Raw genomic sequence first — 23128 nt, forward strand, 5'->3', positions numbered from 1 at the left:
GACTCGCCATCTTGTTACTCCTTCACAGCGATGCAAACATCAGTCCATTCAAGTTTCCAGCTCAACAAGGCATTGATTAAAAAGCCGTGAATGTGATGTCTGGCTGTACAAGCCTTGATAATTCCTACATTTTTCCCCAAGAGTAGAAATGAACTGTAGTCTTCTCCGCCATGTCCACGCATCCTGGGTCTACTTTGATACGTGTCCTGTCCCCTCAGCTACGCGGTGACGGTCCAGGAGTCCTACGCTCATCCCTTCGACCAGGTCTACTACACCCGCTGCACTGACATCCTGAACTGGTTCAAATGCACCAGACACAGGTATGATGGACACAGGGCTGTTTCTTTAGGTCCTGTCATGGAGCAAGAGGTTCCCTCAAGGATGCAAACTGGGCCTGATCATATTTCAGTCATATTTGATATCATTATTGTACAAATATGAAGACTAACAGCAGGGCCACAGAAGGCCATCCCAAAAACCCTAATTGAAAGGCACATCATTTTCTTCTTCGGCTGATGACACTGAAGCATTAAGAATCGACTCCCGACACCGATCTCCTCACCCGGCGATAACTGTAGCACAAAGACGCCGCTGCTGTTCGGGAGGTCCTGGGCCTGGACTAACGGGGTCACTCTCCAAAGCGCCCATGGTGGGAGGTGCACTCAGTCATGCAGCTTTGTTCAGGGGCAGCGATCCAGACCAGCTCAGTCGCAGGAGAAGCTCCACGCTCTCATTGCTTCAGTCAGGCCTCTGACCTCAGGTGCTGCTGGCAGGCTGGTGAGCGGTGGGTCCGGCTCTCGGCTCAGGAGTCATTCGTGTCACGGTGTTCTCTGTTGATTTGTTACACTTGATTAAAAAAATAGAGAGCACTCCAGTGCTAAAAGTAAAATAACAAATCCTCCATTTGAGAGGCTTGAACCTGCAAATGTTTGGCTGGTGAGACTGATTGATCGTTCCACTTTAAAACAGGTGAACATGTGGTCCTCCTTACCTTTATCATCTTTAGAGCAGTTAACGCTATTGTGCGTCAAATGAAACCCGGTAAATCCTGTTGCTTGGGCTCACAGGCAGTCATTCACTCGGCTCTGCTACCAACACAGGCAGCTTGGCTCTGTCTGATGTGGCCATTTTGATGAGTGACCGTCAGCGTATTGCCTTTAATGACCACATTAAGCTTTATAGCCACCAGTTTAGCTCCTGGCTGAGGGCTGAGTCGTTGATCTTGAGCACAAAAAATGTCAGAAAACGTCACCGTCCTTGAGTGAGGGGGAGCGGCTCCCTTGAACATTTAAGTGGCGCTTGTCTTTTAGAAGTTCAGCTGTATCACATTTTTATTCTATTTTTATTGGATCTCATTCTGAATAACACAGTGAGATTTGAATTGCTGCTCTAAATGTTTTTAGTACATGAAGTCGAGCTACGTTAGAGGGCACACAACAACTCTTTGGGAAATCCGCTCATTATTTTTAGTGTCAGACAAGTGGATAGATACCCTCTCTCCAGAAGGCTACCTGCTAGCTTAGCTGCTATGAGCACCATTGCAGGAGAGAAAACGGTCTCAAAAGCCATTCAATTCACTCAAACACTAAACTTTTGGGAAAAAAATACAAACTTTTAACCCTAACCACAAACAAAAATGGACCCTGTACCACAAAACATTTCACATCGCACAACCCTTTGTTCTACATCAAAATAACCTCTGCTCTGTGTGTGTGTGTGTGTGTGTGTGTATGTGCGTGCGTGTGTGTGTGTGTGTGTGTGTGTGTACAGGATCAGCTACAAGACTGCTTACAGGCGAGGCGTGAGGACCATGTACAGGCGTCGCTCCCAGTGCTGTCCTGGCTTCTATGAAAGTGGAGACCTGTGTGTCCGTAAGTTTTTGTGGATTGCTGGGCACTCTTTGAATCGTGTTGACGTCAAACACATTCATCGGGGGATAATAATAATAATAACCACACTAAAGGATTTATGATAGTAATTACCAGCATGTAGACTTAATTTCATGGAACGCACCATTCGCCTTAGAGGGCAGTGTCCCACTTTACATTAAAATCTCAGCCATTTATTCACGTCTTCTTTTATATCTTTATATTAATTATGAGGACAAACAAGGAGTGTGTATGCAGCGTCAAAGCTTTAATTCATGTGTTGACACACAGAACACACACACACACGAGAGCACTGGATCTGAGGATGGGAAAGGTGAGGCCTTACGCTTACATTGTTTCCAATGTGCTGTGACCTCACTGAAATACAACAAAAACACAAACAAAACTGGTTGTTGAAGCCCCTTTGATTGGCATGTAACCAGCAACTGCATTCATTTGTGCCTCACTCACTGTACTGCATCACTGTGAGTGAACTCCAGCATAGATTGCTGATTGTAATCGGACCAAACTTGAATTTTAATACTTCATGTGAAGTCAGGTTTTCTTCTGATGCACTCGCGTCTCCATAAAAACGTCTCCATGGTCGTTACTCCTCATCCCACACGGGTGGATGCTCAATGTTTCCACTGCACCGTCCTCTGCACCACATCTCTGCAACAAACATACTGCAAACTTTTTCGACCAGGCTTGCCTAAATTGCAGTTCATCTGTTTGAACAGTGATTCAATCTCATTAATCTCATTATCTCATCCCTTGTGCCAGGCATTTATCTATATCTGCTTCAAGACTGACCACAGACTGCTTTGAAATCAGCCTTAAGAGAGGGAAAAACAACCTTGAATGGAATCGACATCTCTCTGAAGTGAATAAGTTTGATTTTGAAGATGTGATGATTGAACAATGTCAGCTCCAGCTACTCTGTGGTGCGTGGGGCAAATGAGGCGATGGCTCGTGCTTCCTCTGTGGCCTCCTTGAGCTCTTTAAGATGTTCTTATGAGACTAATCATTGTTCGGCAGATATGAATCCAACAATAAGTGTAGTTGCTGACGTGTGGGTTGGATCTGCTCAGTCAGTGAGCTAAAACACCAAAATGTCTCTACTGAGTGTTTTTAGGCTCTTTATGCATTTACAATAAGATGTTTTATTTGGAATTCCAAATTTCATACGAAAACACAAACAGTGCACTCCACAAATCACAAGCACATTCACAAGCATACACGAAGAAGGAACATTCAAAACATAGACAGACTCTTTTAGGGAACCCCGTCAGGAGAAAAGGGATTGTCATCCATTCATTATCTCCTCACATGCTGACGGAAGGTCAGAGGATTTTTGTAGTCCTCAAAACTCTGCTGGCGTTTAACAGGAAATGTATCCATGTCGTAGCCTAAACAAATAAAGTGAATGGTATCAAGTTAAAACAGCAAAAACAACAACAACCAAAGATCAGAATAAAACCATGAATTCCTCCATGTTGCCCGTCTGAAGCGATCAAAGCGTCCCAAAGCCTCAGCACGCCAAGTTGTTCTGGGAAATGCCAACGACGCCATGTTTGTAACCACGCCGTTCACTGCAGCCTGGAGCCTCTGTGTTGGCTGTGTGTCCACGAGTGCAGGTGCTTCCTGATAAGAATGAGACTGGCAACATGCAGCAATCAGCCAAAGCATTCGTGTTGATTATAACACAACGGCCCTGCAATAAATCCCCCCAGGGACCCGCTTTGATTGAGTCTGCATGAGAGACCTGGCAATTATTTCAAGTGCCATTTCTGAGGCTGTAGATTCTGGTGCTGTTGAAGAGGACCAGTTTACGATCCTCAGATTGTGTCACTTTACTTCACGACACTCCCAACCAAACCTGTCTGTGGTTTTAATGTTTCGGCTGATGAGAGAACTCACAAAAAGATCATTCAAACTTGTCAGAATTAAAGTCAGCCTTTGCAGGAGTGTCTCCCTGCTCAGCCTTTATCTCATACTGGTACACATCCTGAATCCAGCACCACGAATCAATTATCCACCCTAGATAGTAGATTCTATAGGCCGGCGTTGCCTTTTCTTATTGAAGAGAGGAAGTGAATGGGTTCGCCAGCGGGGAGGGGAGGGCAAAGTGGAGAGCATTGTGTGTCTTTATTCAACATCTGCTTGTAAACAACTTAATTAGATTCTCCCGGGGGACCTGGACGAATACCCCTTCATCCCATTGTGTGGCACTGCCTCCCCCTACACACACACACACACGCACACACACACGGAAACACTCACTCACACACAATCCTGCTCCTATTGGCTGAGTAGTTTTGAACGCCAGAAGCTAATTCTTGTTAACGACTCCAGGTTTGCTAACGTTAACGGCTTTGGACAGGTCTTTTGTTGTGGGATATCCAGCACATGAGCCTAATTGAAAGGTTTCCCTCCCTTGCAGAGGGAGGAGGGGGAGGAGGAGGGGGAGGAGGGGGATGCTAATTTGATTAGTCAGGTTTCCTGGAGATCCAGATTTTAATTTCCTGTTTGTCTGGATCCCTGAAATAAACGCGTAATTATCACAGGGCTCCTTCTACGTCTTGCACTCTTAGCGTACTCCTGTAGACGTTCCGTTTGTGGAAGGCTAAACTTAGCACATCTTTTGTGGATAGCGTCTGTCTTGCAGCCTTACGAAACCTTTAGTTATGTCTCATCTCCTCCTGAGGCCTTTTATATCTCGTCAGTATGATTTCTCCCTCCGTTGTTTGCCTTCTCTTCTGGGTCCATCTCTTCCTGCCCCCCTGGATCCTCCATGTTGGTTCCTCTCTGAGCAGCTTGGCTGTCTGTGGCCTCGTCACCTTGCTTACCCCCCACGCCACTACCTCTGCTGTCACATGACCACAGCCAATCTGACTTAAATTACCGTTGCTTTGTGATTTATTATCACGTCTTAGAAAAAAGAAAAACAAACAAATGTCGCTTCTGTACGGCCAACATTTCAGTTCATGCTGGTTCGGTGGCTCTGTAACAATGACCTACATACAGCGATGCGTCCCCGCTGCAGCAGTAGTGTCGTGTAATGAGATGCAGCTATTTGTGCCTGTTTATTTCAAGTAAATATGTCGGCCCTCCTTTCACTCTTTGACACATTCGTCATCGCCGTCATCTTCCTCTTATCCGGTGGGTCCGGGTCGCGGGGGCAGCAGCCTCAGCAAGGAAGCCCAGACTGTCCTCTCCCAGTTGCTTCCACCAGCTCTTCAGGGGAATCCCGAGGCGTTCCCAGGCCAGCCCAGAGATTTAATCCCTCCAGCGTTATTTGACACATTCACTGCCCTAAATGCTCTCTCACCATTGGTGTAATATGGCCCTCAAAGATGGAGTTAGCGATTGCAGTTAAGTACACTTTTTGTTAAATTCGGCAAATATCTCCCGACGTTCTGCAAGCCGTCTGTATGTTCTGGGTCATTTTGTGATATTTGGATATGGCGGATCTTAGTAATGAGGCAATTTTCAAACTGCACCTCATACTGTTCTCACTGGAGCTCCAAATTATCAGTGGATGTGTCTCCCAATGAGATCTGGTGTCACCGTTTTGATGGCTAACCATGGATTTACCAGCTCTCGTCTCAGAAATGTACAGACAGACCTACATCACGCCGCGTGGGAAGATATTTCTTGATTGTTCAAGCATTTTCAGATGTGGCTCTGCAGCTTCTTTTAGCCTTTAGCAAATGAGTTTGTTGGCTCAGTCGTGAGGTTGCACTTTTATCGTTTATCTTTCACTTATGTGGCACCATGTTGCTTTTTAGAAGAAGCAAACAAGTGGTCTATTTAGTCATTCAAGCGAGACTAGCTGAATAAAAGCAGCTAGCAGCAAACTCCTCACCTTCATAGCACACTAAAACACATTAGCCAGGCAGCGACTTTACCTCCACCAGTATAAATCTGCGCTTAGTGCCGAGTCCATGTGGCTGTTGGGATTCCTGTCCTAATGCACGAAACGCTGTAAAATGTTGACACACTCCCACCATAAATTTAGAGGGGACGAGCTTTTTGTGGCTCAAGTAGCAAAACAGCCATAAAACCTTGCCTCAGTGAGACGAGTGTACCTCCTGTACCCCCCCCCCCCGCACCTCCTTTTCTGCCCTGCTGGCACATTTCTTGGCAAAGTACAAAACCAAGCACTTTACTGTCTGTGCTCTGTGCTAAATAAATAACACTCCAAAACCTTAGAACAGCCTTATTTGTTGAAATGGCAGCGGCCTTGCAGAGCTCAACACGCTGCATGTTTCCCTACCGTGGGTCACAGCACCATTTGTGACGGATTTAGAGGCCTGTCGGCAAAAGCCTGGATCAGAGGCTATTCCTGCTGCGCTTGCTCACCGGAGCTGAGTCAAGAGGCTCACTGATACATCAGCAATCATCCCAGATATGCAGCAGGTTAAATATCCACATCGATCAGCAACAATCTACAGCCAATCAGCAGCTTTGCATGCACAGTTTCAGCGGTGCGGGAGGTACTGCCTGACTGGGTCATCTAACTGGCCACTGTCATCATCCCAGTATACGACACATGACTGGGGGAGAATTAATTGGGCAGTGTCCCTCAGAGCTGGTGACAGTCTGACTGTCTCTCAGTTCAAGCTTTGCATGATAAACCAAGTTAACCAGCAGAGCGCCTGTTGAAAGTTCAACTCAGATTCAAGGAATCTTAAGGACAAACTGACAACTCCTTGAACTGAGACAGCTGAAGTTTGAAGTTTGCCTCCTTCTTTTGAGAAACACCTTGTTTTGCAATTACATTAACACAACCACCTTGATTAGCTGAGCATCGCGTCATGTAATGAGTAAGACAAACATGTTTACCGTGGCAGTGTCTGGTACCCGGTGACCACCACGGTCATCCTGTGTGCCAGCAACAACAACATACGCGTGTTCGATTCTGTTTCTTCTTTGCTGGTGCTTTGATGCAAATCTTTTGTTGCTTTGGTGATAAAATAGTTGCAGTGCGTCTGAAGGTTATGCACAACACTACAATAGGCAAGATACTTTCCTGCATTCTTTTGTGGGCACACCTGTGTTGGACCCTTTCTGGATGCACAACCCAGCAGGCTATCGCCTCACTTCCCAAGAGGCTCTGTGTCAGCTGGAGGCACGTCACCTTGATAGCTTTGCCCAAACTGCCTGAGCTGTTGTGATACAGGTGCTGCATTGCATTGTGGGATACTCCTACTGACACTGTGTCCAGTGCTAAGATTTCGGAGATCCTTTAAATATCATATTTGATTTTAGAACACTAGATAACACGTTGGTATGGAATTTGGACATGGCCGTATTTTATAAAGCAGCCAGACTCCTCTCCTCCTGCTGAATGATCTTGTGACATGCAGGCCAGTGCAGCCAGGTGTCGTCCATTGAGCTGCTCTGGCTGGTTTCTGTGTGGGTGATGATCAGCGCAGGACGGAGGAGCTGCTACATGACACCAGGGGTAAACTGCTCTCCACCAAATATTCACTGAAATTCACTGAGCAGGCCTGAACTTTTGTCATTTTCAATGTTTGGTGTTTGCTAGCTCACCTTTTATTGTTGTTTCATGACGCGAAGGGGACTTTGAAAGCTCGAGAACAGAAACAACTGTAGGGCGGCGAATGCTGACTGAAGTCATTCCCACAATGTTGTTCCAACAAACCAGACGGAGCGATGTACGATCCCTGCGTTGCTGCTCAGCCAGACAACGACTTAAAGACACTCAGTCCAAGACAGAAGGTTCAACTTCATGAAAATGTAGAAGTAGACAAACACAAGCACATTCAGGAAGCATACTGAGAACACGTACACAGCGTTTAAGATAGTGCAGGTAACATGTCAATTTACTGAAACACGCTCTCGTCAAATGACCATATTTATGGACAGCCAACATGGCAGCTACAGTACATACTCATTGAAGTCAGGTGGCATGGAGAAGAATCACTTCCACAATCAGAGAAAGTAAAAGCGTGCATGGTATCTCGGTGATGGAGGAGCTGAGGTCTCGCAGCTCTCAGCCCGTCCGCACAATCTTGATGGGTTATGATATACAAGCAATCCTCAAAAACGAATGGAAAGGGAATACAGATAAAGCTCTGCCTTTCACTTGGTTGGTGTTTTGAAGATAATACATGTGCTTTTGCTCCAGATATGGTGGTTTTACTCCACTGTTATCTTTATAAATTCATATTTCAGAGAACCGTGAGTGCTTGTGTACTGCAGTAACTAGTCTTGGTGTGAGTACTCTTAAAAATAGGACAGAATTCCTCACCAAGTATCTCAATAAAAAAGCTGCTTGTTGAATAACACTCAAAAGTGTTGATGCTGCTACAATTTACAGAATGTTGCACAATGTCAACTCACTTTGGGCTTGTTTAGGTGAACACGCCTTCAAACTGAAACAAGCAGTTATTTAGAGGCTAAGGGAACAGTTTCACTGAAAGTAGGGAGTTTTCCTTCGCTGTGACGGAGCTGAACAAACAGTGGTTTGTTTCAATGGAGAAGATTGTTCATTGTTTTCAAATTGAACGTAATGTCCTGCGTCCCTGGTGATACCTGTGTAGGGAGGGATGGCGGCGTGCTCTTTAGTTGTGCATTCCCTTTTCACCACGGGAAGTTGATCTCTCCTGTGTAGGTTGTCATTCCTAGCATGTGTTCAGATGTCCACGGGCTACAGCGCCCTCTAATTGTTTATCTCACTGCACCAATCCTGATTGGCTGGTGATCATGATGACCTCATCAGGTTGCTCCCACTATAACTCACCAGCTTCCCCCCCTTGCTTCAGAGCATGTCTTCAGCCGTCATCAAGGCTAGCTAGCTAGCGTGTCCACAGCCTGGAGCCAAGGTTGCAGGTCCGGTCTCTGCACCTCACCTCCGCTGCTGCGTCAACATAAACTGCACTGAAGTAAAGGGTTACTTTGAAGAACAAGCTCTTTTTGCTATTTTTGGTTTTGTCATGGACTCATTCTGGACTTTTATTTCACATCCTCGAGTTAAGGTTTTTTTCTTTGTACTGTCTGTGTCCATTTTTTTTAGTCCGGTTTTATTTTGAAAAATCACCTGTCTTATCTACCTTGCTTCCTGCGTTTGTTCAGTTTCCCTCCTTTTCTCTCGTGCTCGTCTGTGTCTTGTTGGCCGGCCCTCATCAGCCACAGCTCAGTGCTTCTTTACCGTCACATGACCGAGACAACAAACTCGGGTGAGAAGGGTCGTGCTCCCCCACCTCCTGGTGTCCTGGGTTTCCTGCCTGTTTGAACTCCAGCTCATTCACCAATGTCCTGCTAGTAGGACGTTTGATTAGGTTGATTCATAAATCCCCTTTAAGCTCCTCAGCCCCCGTCTGCTGCTTCATCTGCATCTGCCTGCCATCCCCACCCTTAATAAGTGTCTCAAGAGACCGTCTTTTATGTCAGAGAGTAAATATAAAGAGTCAAATCTGTTCAAGTGTCTTCAAAGTGGGATTTTTCCACTGCAGACATCCAAGTTCACATCTGTGACAACTAGTGTTGATATATTTTCAACATGCCTCTTTTAGATTGTGCCTTCTTGGGCTGATGCCATCTTGATAGTCTTTCTTGGCTGTGTGTGTGTGTGTGTGTGTGTGTGTGTGTGTGTGTGTGTGTGTGTGTGTGTGTGTGTGTGTGTGTGTGTGTCCAGGCTCTGTGGGTTTGACTGACAGGTCACATGTTGAGCACAGCTGGGTCTGACCAGAAGGTAACTAGAACTATCCAGAGCGCGACATCCTCCTCTGCCTGCTCTCTCTACGACTGTGAGCGGATTTTTGACGTTGCTGCAGGACTCTACTGACAAACCTAAACCCGTCTCCACATTTCAAGTGTGCTTGGTTGCTGGTGATGCCTGTCTTGTGTGGTAAAACACCCTTTGATCTGCCATGTTGTGAAAAGGACGTGTGCGTGGAGTCATGCGGCTTCTTTGTGACGAGCAAGGCCTGAAAGGTTCCATCACTGACTTGCTGAGTGAATTGCATGATGGTTGGAATGCTGTCTTACTGAAGATCTGCCTGAATGAGCTGTTGCAATCTCTCCGGAGCGGAATGCTCGCCGTGGCTCTCCACCAACTCCAGAACATGGACTCACTTTGCTCTGGTCTGTGTGAACGGTTATGGCTCAGAGATGCTGTCACCCCCCAGGAGGACGTTTGGAAGGACGCCGTGTGTCCAACGATAGCAATGAGGGAAGGAATTCACTTACTTTTCTAGTGGGCCGTATATTATTTCTAGCTACTGTCATGTACCTCCCACCCTTTAAAAAGAATAGTGGCATTAATGCTGCAGACTCTCCACCCCCCAGGCTGCTGCACCGTGTCAAGCTAGCGCCACTAACACACCTCGCCAGTCCTCTTAATGGCAGCGACTACTGCAAGACATTTAGCGTAGGGCATCGAACAGAGTTTCCTAGTTGATAATAGGCGACCCCTGCTGACTTCCTAAGATTTTGATGGGTCCGTTCAATCACTGATTAAACTATCTGATCAGTTCAAGCCAGGTAGCAACTGACGATGAGCAACTGTCAGATTACCTGTCAAGATGCTGCCATCAGTGACAGTTTAGGTTGACGTTAGGAGAGGGTCGCACTGAAGGGTCAGAACCCAGGAGGTTTTTCAGTTACAATGGTCCTCTTTTAGCTGTCCTCCCATCTCCTTTCCAAAGCAGCAAGTAAAAACAATTCTCTCAGGCTAAACTGAACTGAAAAGGTGGCTCAGCCCCTGCTGACTGAAGAGCAGAGTGGTGAGTGAGAGGGTTTGTTAGTGACAACAACAGAGTCTTTATATGCTGGCAAGGGTGTCAAGTACAGCTGAGTTGCATGGAAGACAACATCATGCATTCCTTTCACAGGTGACGGTTACAGCAGCATCTCTGTCTTTGTTGACCTAGATTTGTTTTCCTCGCCTGCACGTCTGAACGTCAAAAGAGGCACAGCAGTGAGGTCGCCTTATTTGTGAGGAGGTCAAGTAAATAACTCCTATGACAATGTTTATATTTTTCATTTCTTAGCAGGTGAAGGTTTTTTAGTATTGTTATAGCCAAACAGATTACAGGGAACTGAACCTCAATTGCTTGTTGATTATAAAATGTGTTTTGTCTGCTTTTATGGGGAAACTGAGCCAAACGGACACGTGGACATAAACAAGGTCCTTGTAGCCGATTTGAAAACTCAGAAACAGGACAACACACAACAGCTGTGACATCTGGAGTGCGCGCCTGACGTCCATACGACTACACTGCTAGTTTCACTAGCATTTACAGAGAGATTTATGAAATAAAAAACAAATAAATACATATTAACATTTACATTTGACACTGCTGAAAAACAGACACATGAATGATCAGAGTGACACAGTGACGGTGTTCTGTTGTATTTTAGCCGTGATGTCAGAGCACCACTGCACCAACACAGACGGGTTGGACTCATCGCCGAGATGACAAAGACTCGTTGAAACTCCCGAAGGAGGGTCTTCCCTAATCTGGGTCCCGACTGCCTTTTCCTGCTGCTAGCTAAGCGCACTCACCATGCCCCGACCGGCCTTTCTTTGTTAGCAGCATATCAGCTGTGTTGCTTACGTTTGTTGGTCATGTGCTCGCCCAGAGAACATCATGGGAGACGTGGTCACACTCTACAACAGCACACGGCGCTGCTGTCAGACGCAGACATCAGAGTTTCAACCACGTAGTTTTGATGAGAGTCGTGTGATAAAGAACGGTGGCTGATCAATCGGCGCACCCCTTATTATTATTATTGTTGTTGTTTTGAAAGCACTATGCTTCAGGCTACAAGATGAGGCTGTAATAAACCACACAGCATTTCTTTATAGAAGGAAAATAATTTTTAAAAGAGCATTAAATTCGAAGTGATTTATTTGAAGAGCTATGATGTGTTTGGTGTTCCTTGGGGCGGGTTCATGGTGCAGCACGAGCTGTGGAGTGGAATCTGGAGATGCGAGTTCCTCTCTATGCCAGCACCTGATTCCCCATCTGACAACACATCTTTAATTTAACATTTTTGCATGACTTTTATTCTGTCTGTAGTTTTTTCCTGCGCTTTCTTCTCATAGCCGAAGAGCTAACAAGATAATGACAGGGAGGCATTGCGTCCCTGAGAAAGCAGCATAATTTATGATGCCGGAGTTGTTTGTTTTGAACCTTCTGATAGTGCGACAGCTCTCAGCTGTGCGGTTCTGTCATAATAAAATATTGCAGGAGTTAAAAAGAGCTGGTGGTGAAAATGAAGGTGTCGGGACAGCTTTATCAGTTTGCTGTATGTCTCTGATAATCGGACCTATAGAGTATCAGGAGACTGTCTCGTCACTTCCATCCATCTCCGTTGGTAAATAAACCATCAGCCAGTCATGAATAATTCTACAGCTGCAAGCGGCAGAGGAAATCATGAAACCCCACAGCAGTGAGGCGCCCATGAGGACCGGCACCTCTTCCACTCACGGGGCCAATGACCATCGGCCAGACCTCACATAGATTTGGCAAAAAGACAGCAGACCTCTTGAGAAGCTGTGAGCAGATGATATCTGGTGTGTCTGCTCGATGAGAGTCTCTGGATCAGGTGTGATCAACCAATAACTGCGTTCGTCACTCCTGCAGATGGGCTACATTCATTAGATCATGAGACGAGAGGCAGTTTTCTGTGAGACAATACAAATATTCCTGAAGCGTCTCCGCTTTCATGGCTCTGCACCACCACCCGTCTGGCCCACTCTCGTTCACGCGATACCTCAGGAGCACCTTGAGGGGATTTATGCAGTTGGGGCTCCAACGTCCACTGAGACTCAAGGGTGGACTGAGAGATTTTTGAGGTCACAGTTACAGTCACCACACATAAATGTGCTTCCTGTTGAACGCTTTTTGGGAATTTCCTCAACTATTGTGTAAACATCCACTTGGGCTCAAGGATGTGACGTGGTATTTCTAGTTCTCCCTGACAAAGGTTTTGTGGTTTAAGGAAAGAGGATTTTATATTTGACACAAAACTACCAAGGCAACTTTGTAACACTGGCCAATCCAAAATTGACCTTCATCGCCATGGTGATAGGCAAGAGAATGATGTTTAATGAAAGAGCTGCCCGACGCACTGCACAGCAACAGAAACCCAATGCAAAGCGTTTATCACATGACCTGCTGAGGTGTCAGTCCACTACAAGTGTACCCAGACAGCATCAAGGTTGTGCGACAGCATTGCTACGTGTGCAGGCCTTGTGATTTGGGTTGCCAGTAGCTTCAACAAAGATGTGTTACGAATTGTTCGAACACAAGTCTGAATTCTTGCTTGTGTTGTACGTCGCTTTGGACAAAAGCGTCTGCTAAATGAAATTGGAGAATTGGAGAACACAGTTCGCCTTGTTTGTTTGCCACGTGAAATTAGCTCATCACTGTATTTACCCCCTTATTTGCATTAGACAATTTGAAGAAAAAGCCCCTGGGAGCGCGCGCGCACACACACACACACACATCACAATATTACCTCTGGTTTTTTTTTTATAATGGCTACTGTCAGAATGGGGAGACAAAAGTACTGCACTGCGAGTTCAAAGTCAGATTGGTTATTAACCTCCATGTCCTCTTTCTTGCCCTCAGCGCTGTGTACGGAGGAGTGTGCCCACGGCCGGTGTGTGTCTCCTGATACCTGCCAGTGTGAGCCTGGCTGGGGAGGACTGGACTGCTCCAGTGGTGAGTACACCACTATACGTATAGTAACGACTTAGAGTCGTGCCATCAGTTTCATTTTCAACGATTACAGTCGTCCTGGAGAAGTTCAAGGTCATGTTGTCAGACTGGGAGTGAAGAAAAGCTACGCAACAGCGAGGAGGTCTCCAGGAACGGCTGATTCACTCCCACTGTTGTGGTGAATGGAGCTCATGCAGCGCCTTTCTGAGCTGGCGTTGAAGCGTGTTCCCATGTTGCCACATTCTTCAATCAGGGCTATAATAAATGTGACGCCACAGTTTTTGATGACTTCATGATGTTACACGACTTGAAGAGAAAGCAAACGTGGCTGAGGAGTTGGGATGATCTCTGGCAGCGACGACGGAGGCTAGGAGCAGCTGCAGACCCCACAGCAGCTCCCTTCTCTCCATAAGGGGGACGGTGTTAGGGGCCACAAGTGGGATCAGACGTTTTAATGCAGGAGGGAGTGTTGACGGGGACATCCACCAAATACGCCGGGCTGAACCTCTTCTTGGCTGAGCTTTCATCAGTCATTCTCTGCAATGCCAGGAAGCCCATTTTTCAAATGGTTATTAATAACAGCCATCATAACAATCAGGACTGAAATTCCTGCCAGATGCAGTATTCAACAGGATTCCCACACACGTGGTTCAGCCAAGCTGTTAATGTCCATCCACACAGTTTGGCTGTTGACAATTTTTTAAAGCGCTGTTGTGTTTTTCTTGCAAAGGAAGCAGAGTCTGACAGCTACTGCTAACTCTGTCCTCCTGACATTTCTGTGTACCTTATGGTGCCAGCATGGGTCACTGTACGTTACAAGGTGATCACAATGAAAGTCAATAGGGTTAAACTATAAATAGCCAGCAGGCTTTGCTGTCAGTCAAACTACATTGAAGGTTACAAAAACAGCAACTATGTGGCCGACAATGTCATGAACGAGGTCCGATGGCTTTAAGACGTGGTTCCTTTTGCCTTTGAAAGGTACAGGCTTATAAGTTACAGACATGTTTTTTTTTTTTTTTTTTTTTAAACGTACCTCAACCAAAGAGTCCGGTTTATTCTTTTAGAGTAGAAGCACACCTCTGAGAGGATGGCGGGCCACAGGACCGCGCGTGTGCGGCTCGTCTCCGTGGCCAAACAAAGAAGATGAGTTTTGGAGAAAGGCGTTTCAGCCCTCGGTGGAGTAATCTGAACGTCACACTCCCTGCTCAGCAGCTCCATCAGACGCTCCAACACATTAGCAGCTCCGGCCTGTGACGCACAAAAGTCAAGATTGCACTGATTGCTCCTTTAAACTGGAAATGAATCCATTTCATCTCAATATGTCTCACTTCAGTGGTATGAGTCCAGTCCTCACGCAGCTCTTCAGGGTGTGTGTGTGTGTGTGTGTGTGTGTGTGTGTGTGTGTGTGTGTGTTTACCTGTTCTCATTGCTGTCCGGGGTCAGGCCAGGCTAAGGTGGGTCAGGTCAATTTACCTCCACGAAGACAAGAATGAAGCATTACTGCCCAGTGACGCCCCTGTTTCAAAGCAACAATTCACCCCAATGTTAAGATTTCAAGTTCTCGAAAAAGATGGTTTTTTTCCCCCTCCTGCATCTGACTGGCTTTCGCTTACGATCCCCAGAGTTTACGCTGAATATGGGAACCGCTTTGGGCTTTTCTGCCCCTTATACATGGAACCACATCCACTCCACCAGAATCTAGAACCTGGATCTAGTCCTCCGCACACTGGCTCCTTTGGTCAGTTTGGATCGTGGATCACCAACAATTCCACCACAATCCGCTGCTGCTTCTACCATACAACTGAAATCCTAGGTTCCATTCGTCCTTGCATTTGCATTCGCTGTATTCTCAGCGGCATCGTCAATGAGAGCTTGTTCTCAGTTGACTTCCGAGGTTAAAAAAGACTGATTGAATGAATGAATGAGTTCTTCTTAATGACTGTATTACATTTTATTATTCTCATCAAGCTGCGATTGTTGGTCTGTTCTTGTTTGTCTCTCCTCTGTTGGCGCTGAAGCAGAGCTCAGACTGAATCAGATGCAGGGAGAGCAGCTGTGTGAATCTGAGGACTGGGAAATAAATGGAAAAAATATTGTTTTCCAGTGTCCCTTGTAGTCCACAGCAGCGTGACGACTCTGCAGTCTCACGTCCCTACAGAAGAATGCAAGGTTTACATGAACTACAGATTATTGGGTACAAAGATGCAATATCCCGTGGGGGTATTAAGCGTATTCCTGTGTTTTATGTCATGCCTGCACTTAATTGATTGGCCCTCGCAAGTAAATTCTGTGGTCAGCAAGAGATTCAAGGGATTCACAGTGTTTTGTGTTTTATGGTTTTATTTTCTAACAGTCAGTATGAGGGCGGTGTTTTTCATGATGTTAGGCTTTATTTGTCAGTTTACTTGCAGCAGCATGTATTGAATGAGTTTAGTGTCTTAATGTCTCACAGGCAGAAGACTCACATTTGTGGATCTTGATTTGTGGATAACACCTGCTGTTTTAATTCCAATCCATTTAAATGGAGGCCCCATGAATTAGACAGGTCCTTGTGGGTTAGTTTGGCAATAACCACAGAGGGGAGCCATCAGGAAAGGATCCAGCTGGGATTTGCGGAACAAAGCAGCCTGTAAAAAGGAAAAGCTTTCAAACATCGGTGACCTGCGATGGAAGCGTTCAACAACTTGGGTCTGAGTCCATGCAGTGAGGGACACGGTGCAGGTGTCAGGACGAGTCCCACTTCACCTGCACCCGGTCAAAGAAGCTCTTTGGCCCCAGACTGACATTTGGGATTTTCATTTCGAGTGTTGGACACCAGCAGTTTCCATTCTCAGTGGGTTCCCACGTCACACTTGTGGAATTGGGCTCCAGACTGGTTGTGGTGACACAAGCCTTGCTCATGGACACTCCAGCACCTCCGTGCAGCATGTCGCTGGATGTGGAGCGGGACTGCATATTCTTCTCAACATTTTGAAGGATAGAGTGTGAAAGTAACCCAAATGTACCTGATGTGCACCTGTCAGGCCATCCCTGAGGAACACGCGCAAACATGTTCAGATCTGTGGAGTAGAAGGAACATATTGATATTTGTTTACATGAAAAACAATTCTACATGAAACTATAATGAAATTATACAAATCAAGTTGTTTGGTGTTGATTGTGGCCGAGTCACCACACATCATGTTACACCTTTGGATCCTGCTGTACACATTTGCAAGTCTTGTTTTTCATCTGAGGATCCTGGAACACATAATTGTAACCAATTAAGACCATTTCTCTCCATGCCTTCCTGCTTCTGCATTTCAAAAAACTCCTGGTTTCCATTCACTGTACGTCATCCCACACGGCAGAGCTACAAAACCAGAGCAAAGAGAGCTGAACGTTTCTGTGAAGCTGTGGAGTCGACAGACCGTCACAACTGACGACCTTCACCTCAGGGAAACCATGTGATCCAGTTCAAATGACATGAGGCGTGATCGCCACTTTCATCTCTTAGTCGCTACAGTGGAACGAATGCTGTCGCTCGGTTAGGCCATACTGGGATTGTCCCAGTATAGAAGAACTGGGGAACAATCACTTCATTCACACAGGTATGAGGTGATGTTGAGGTTTTTCTTCCAGTCCCCGTCACGTGTCACCTACAGAATTAGCTACAAAGCAGCCTTGCAGTTGAATGGCAAACTGAAAATCCATGAAAAATGGAAACCTTTACAGTGCTGCACATTTCTTGTCATCCATCTATGAATGTGTTCATTTTACCAGACAAGTTGTCGTGATGATTCCTCCTTGACTGTTTACTGATGGAGACATCCCAACACAGAACATCAAATTTGACCAATTTAGGTGAAGAAGAGATCGGTTCAGTTGGACTAACACGTGTTTCACAAGTCCAGTTTTAGTTCCATGTTTTAACATAAATTTTAAAACTTCTGTTTTAGTGTAATTAATGTATTTACACAAATTTCAAAAGTAACAACAGTAAAAGGACTTTTCCGTTATCGTGTAAATGCACCGATGTCTCAGTGGCCTAAACATCACACCTTCCTATCACGCGTGTGGAACGTGTTGAGCCTAAAATGTAACACACTTTTTTTAGTCAGTTTATTGACTTTGTATCTGCAACATTCTCAAAATTCCACACTGCCGGAGTATTTTTCAAAAATAAAAGCTCTCACAAACACATTTGTTTCAAGAATTCATTCAATTAAAGTTATATGAGGGATCTTGTTGTGCAGCAACATACCACATTTTAACAAGTTCTGGTTTTATTTTTGAAGAAACGTGAGAGTCAAAGCAGAGGCCAGATGCAGACCCAATGGAGGCTGTTTTCCTTTGATTAAATCCACCACGGGGCAGCACCCTGAAGAAAACGCCAGTTCACTGGATTCAGTCTTGTCCAAGCACCAACTTCAATCCAGAAATATTGAGCAGTAAATGATTAATAGTTCAATTAATACCTATAATCAGAACTAGTTATCAGTGGTGGTAAGCTGAGGGATTTTGGGGTTCTTGGCAAAGAACAGTTTGCATATTATTCTCTCTTCTGCATCGTAAAAGATAACAACGTGTATTCTATAACATTAATTTACAAAATAAAAAGACATGTACATAGTACAACCTAACTATGATATAACTATTGGGAAGAGTGTGTGTGTGTGTGTGTTCACGAGCACATCGTGCAGGGATGAACGCACGTGCTCTGAGTGAGAGACGCCATGTTTAAATGTCCCGTCCACGAGTGCTTAGACTGGAGACCAAACTCGAGCAGGCGAGTGTGTTCTGACTGCCTGGTGCTGGTTCTAGTTCAGTGTAGCTTAGCTGTGCTGTCAGTCCGCTGATGAACAAAGGAGGGAAGAGTCCGGAGGTTTAATGCCCTTGAACACAGGAGGGTGCTGGCCGCTCCTTTGTTCCTTGCGTAAGTTAGCAGCTTGGTGCTAACTTGGTGCAGAGTTCCTGTCAGCTAGCAGGTGGTGTGAAGCAGCTGCTTTGCCGAGTTAACTCTTTCACCCGGCTGCAGGCAGGGTCTGTATCATAGCCATGGAAAAGAACAGGGTGCTTTATCTGGTTCACACGCTGAGAGCGTGAGTGGAGGGTTGCTCTCGTGGTCAGGTTCCAAGAGAGAGAGCAAGAGAGGTTTTCTGGTTTTATTGACTGCATCATGGGTCACGGACCACAGAGACCAATGGCAGCTGCACTCTGGGGTCGTGGGCAGGATTGGTATCCAGGTATTAAACAACTGAGGTTCCTGGGAAAAAGAGTCCACCATGGAAACTCTTTGCTCTGTGGGCCCCTGTCCGTAAGGGATGGCCATGAGGCCCGACAGAGAGAGGGCTACGGGTAGCGCTGTGTGAACAACAATGCAGAGGGAGATGCAGCAGCAGGGCTCAAAGTGTTCCGGGAGAGAACACTCAGTTTTTTTATTTTGCATGTAGAAAACAATCTTTGCTAACAAGTGGCTCAAACTTCAAGTTCTCTCTGAGTAAGGACACTTTGGAGGAGGACAAGGATGCAGGATTGTCCAAGCTAACCAGATTAGCTGCTGAAGCAGCGTGTGAGCCTCAGCTGACTTCCCTACCCAACTCCAGTTCAGTGGAAGAACTTTGTAGCTCTGCCAGGCGATGTAAATATCCTGGACCGAAGAGCGGAGGAGCAAAGACAAAAGAGGAGACTCAGCAAGAGGCCGTGAAGGAACAGGGAGGAGAAAAACACGAGATAAGGACAAACTATAGTGACAATTATCACGTAAAGAAAGTGATTATGATGAGAAAGATTATCAAGAGCAGTAAGGAGATGAAGGAGGAATAATGCAAACAAGCAGTTTCAGATGATAAGAGTTCTTGGGAGAATCAGCAGAGAACGAAGGTGCAGCATAGACAATTTCTGAAGGGAATGATTTCCTTGAAGGGTGATCAGGTCTGTGTCTTGAGTCCCTCATGGACTTCAGTCTGAACCTTTTTGGAAGTGATATTTGTGTTTTTTTTATTAAAAACAAAATGAGCAAACGAGATGTCAAACAGCAGTTGAATACCTGTCAATCAAAGTCTGTTTGCACTTTACAGCACCTTTCAATCAGATCGACTTACACTTCACATGCACAATAAGTGCATTAAAAATGATTGACAAAGGTTGGATTTTACGAATTGATCATCACACACCAAACCACTAGAGGAATGTCACGAGTTGAACAAGACTGAACTGAGAGAAATAGCAGACAGCAAAACATAAATCAGAAAAGACAGTCAAAAGTGATGACAATCATAAAAAAGTGAAATCATGAAACACTGCAGGAAATAAAAACAGGAGACGATAATAAATTAAAATCTTAGCGTGATCAAATAAATCTGAATAACAACTGATGAGGCAAAGGGGCCTTGATTTGATAAGAACAATAAAACTTAATAAAACCAGAAGTACCTCCACGATATGAAAGATTAGTTCAACTGGGTAAAACTGGTCAACCAACTATCACAGGCAACGTGAGGCAGCAGAGGAACATGGAGAACCCTGGAACCTCCTCAGATGGCTGGAACCCAGCGTGTGTGTTTGCGCTTGAACAGAGAACATCATTCCTGGGATCTGATCTCAAGACCTGTTGTGAGTGCCCACCTGGTGTCGAGGCCTGGGGTCGCACCGTTCAGGAATGAGCCGTCTTTAAAAGGTTCCTTGGCTTCGGCATGACTGCTTGTTTATGACTTTTCTGATCAGCAGCAACTCAATTTTTCACACGAACAAGTGAACGTTGACTGAGAACCAACGTGACCCCAGCTGTGCTGCAGCACCTCAGAACCGTGATTCTCTGTCCTCTCTCAGGGAAGAACTCTATCAGGTTTTCATGTGAACTCTGTTCCCCCTCCCCTGAAAGTGAGTTGGTCATAATTGATCAATTTGGTGCAGGCTTCCATTTGTTGCCATGGAAACAGATGACAGCTCTTCCCATGACTAACTAGAGCTCCTCTGGTTTGGCGCTCGTCTCCACACGTTCTCAGAAGCCTGTTGGTTTTTTTTGTTGGTTTGGTTTTAGCTCAACTCCGAGTGTTTGCGGACGATGTGCTCTGGAGACTGTCCAGGGGTGTTTGTGAGAGTTTTGCCGTTGTTAGCCATCATTCACCATCAGCTTCAGTCTCATTCCATGTGGCTGCCTGTTGGTGAGGACTTGAAAGACAAAATCCAGTTAGTGGGTGAAGTATGGGTGTGAACTTGCTTTGTGGCTCTTGTCCAGTTGACCCGCTGGGGCTGGACTGTCGTGATGTGTCGTTCGCGAACGAGCCGGCTCTAAGAGCCGATGCTTTGTAGTGAACGAGAAGAGCCGATGCCCGTCGGAGGGAGCCGAATCTTCAGCCGCCTGCTCAGCAGCGGTCTGTTCATGGCTCGGTTCCGCGGAGAATCCATGCAGGCGGGGGCGGGAGTTTATTTAGATGGGCACATCATGCGGCCAATCACATGCGAGGACAGACCAGGATCATACCATTATGTGAAAGAAGGAAGGGGGACAGACGCTCCAAAGACCGTGAATGTAGTGGTACAGGCCAGGTACACACACGGCAGAGAGAAATTCCCCAGCTGATGCTGTACTGGAGGTGAGGTCCTACCTTCAGGAGCCCCTCATCCAGAGAGCTGAAGACCCACTGAAATGGTGGGAGGCCAAGGCGTCATGCTACCCACGCCTGGTTAAGGTAATGGTAGGAAGACTCTGCATTGTTGCAACATCGGTCCCCTCAGAGAGAGTCTTCTCAAAGACAGGACAAACTGTAACAGAGAGGAGAAATCGGATCAGCCCATCCAAACTGAGGCATCTGGCTTTCCTGAAAGCCAGTCTCCACCAGACACTCTGTTCATACTTTGTTCACACTTTGTTCATTTGATTTGTATGTTTGATTTGTTTGATTGCTGTGGTTGTGTTCAGTTTTAAAAGTTTCATACATAAAAATAAAGCGTTTATGAAAACACTGAATCAAAAATTGCTTGTGATACTGAATGAAAACTGAAGAGCCATTTGGGAGCCGTAAGAGCCGGCTCTTCTAAGAGAGCCGAGCCAAAGGAGCCGAATCTCTGAGAAGAGTCGGAATGCCCATCACTACTGGACTGTGATGATGTCACTTTTGCCATCTCCCTGAATGTTAGCCTCTGCTGCTGGACCCTCTATGAAAGACCAGTTTATGGACTTGATCCCTGTCCAACTGTGTGCCCCACCGGTCTTTGTCAATGGGCCTTTTTCCTCCTATGAGGACTTTGTTGCAGAGTTACCAGGTCTCTCTGAGGCCTTTATTTGGGATGTCCTCTGTTGGAATTGTGTATTTGCTCATGTTTTAGTTTAAAGCCTCCCTGATGAAAAATGAGGAGACTGGCGCTGATGAAGGGCGGAGATGGGACTGCAGTGACAATGCAGAGATATGAGTTTGAGAGGCTGGTTTGCTGTGTTTGACAGCAACACCATCAGTCTGTAAAACTGTTTGCAGTGTATTTTACCAACATTTAGAGGACAGCCAGGACTTCGTCTCTCTGCTGACAGACAGCTTGACATGATCTTTGTTCTCTGGGGCTGTTGCTTCACGTTGCTGCTTCACATGGCCAGAAGAATCAAGAATACACCATTAAACAATCTTGGATGTAACTCACCTCCAACAGGCCAAGCAAGGCTAAAATCATGGTCTCACACTAATGGAAAATTAAAGTCCATAGAAAAACTTCTGCAAATTCTGCCACTAAGAGCCAGCGAGTTTGCAAGAATAATAGAGTACATTTTCCCTTTGAGGTCCATTTAGACCAATTCATTTTAGTCCCAGATGAAAAAACACTATTTTTAAGGCATCAAAGTTTTTTTTCTGAGGAAAAACATTTGCATTTCTTTGTCTGTTACAGAGAAAAGTATTACCATCCATGTCCCTGACAACCCTGTAAACAGCTACCATGATGTGAAGTATCTGCTAGTGCCCACGAGAGGCAACTCACACAGTTTCTCTTGCTGGCATCCACATAAAGCCTGTCAAGGTGTGCAACAACATAATGCAGCCTGCACGTCCTCGCCGCCGCTGCTGTGCCTGCATTCTCTCTGTCTGTCTCTTCAGCTTCTCTCTCTTTATCTCCCAGTGCCACTCGGCAGCTCCAAAGTCCATGCAGATCCATCACACTGCAACTCAACTGCCATCCCCGCCACTCTGGATAATCTTTTTAACAAGAAGTTTAATTATCACAAAATACTTTCCTGCAACATTTTACTTATTATTTTTGCTCTTATCTGGTGAATGGGGAAGAACTAAATGCATTTTTAGACAACAAACCAATTACAGTTAATGTGTTCTTTGGACCACTAAGGTCAAAACATCCAGAATACAGATTCAACATGATTTGGTTCCAGCAAAGGAAAGTGCAGTTACGACTTCACAGCTAAGATGTGAGGTGTGTGTGACTGCAGGGCCGTGAGGAGACTCGGCTGTGCAGCCACGTCGTCCAAGTAAAACCCATGCAAACATCAGAAAAAAACACGATCCAAACCCTGATGTGGTGAACCACCATAATGGTCCGCAGCTACTGTATCAATAACACTCTGGGTGACAT

The 23128-nt window shown here is 45.7% G+C and overlaps 1 protein-coding gene across 6 annotated transcripts in view; it reads left to right on the top strand.

Annotated features, from left to right (window-relative positions):
• Window positions 1-23128, top strand: part of LOC147268855 (multiple epidermal growth factor-like domains protein 11) — a 164518-nt gene that overhangs the window by 46253 nt on the left and 95137 nt on the right. For all 6 annotated transcript variants that reach the window (XM_086223613.1, XM_086223632.1, XM_086223622.1 and 3 more), the window contains exons 4-6: window positions 219-320; window positions 1771-1871; window positions 13481-13573. In XM_086223613.1, the coding sequence (XP_086079739.1) occupies window positions 219-320; window positions 1771-1871; window positions 13481-13573 (296 nt within the window). The remainder of the gene's footprint in view (window positions 1-218; window positions 321-1770; window positions 1872-13480; window positions 13574-23128) is intronic.

The sequence above is a fragment of the Aulostomus chinensis genome, chromosome 2 (genome assembly GCF_037954235.1).
Source record: "Aulostomus chinensis isolate RoL2024-O1b breed Wild chromosome 2, RoL_Achi_v1.0, whole genome shotgun sequence".
NCBI lineage: Eukaryota > Metazoa > Chordata > Actinopteri > Syngnathiformes > Aulostomidae > Aulostomus > Aulostomus chinensis.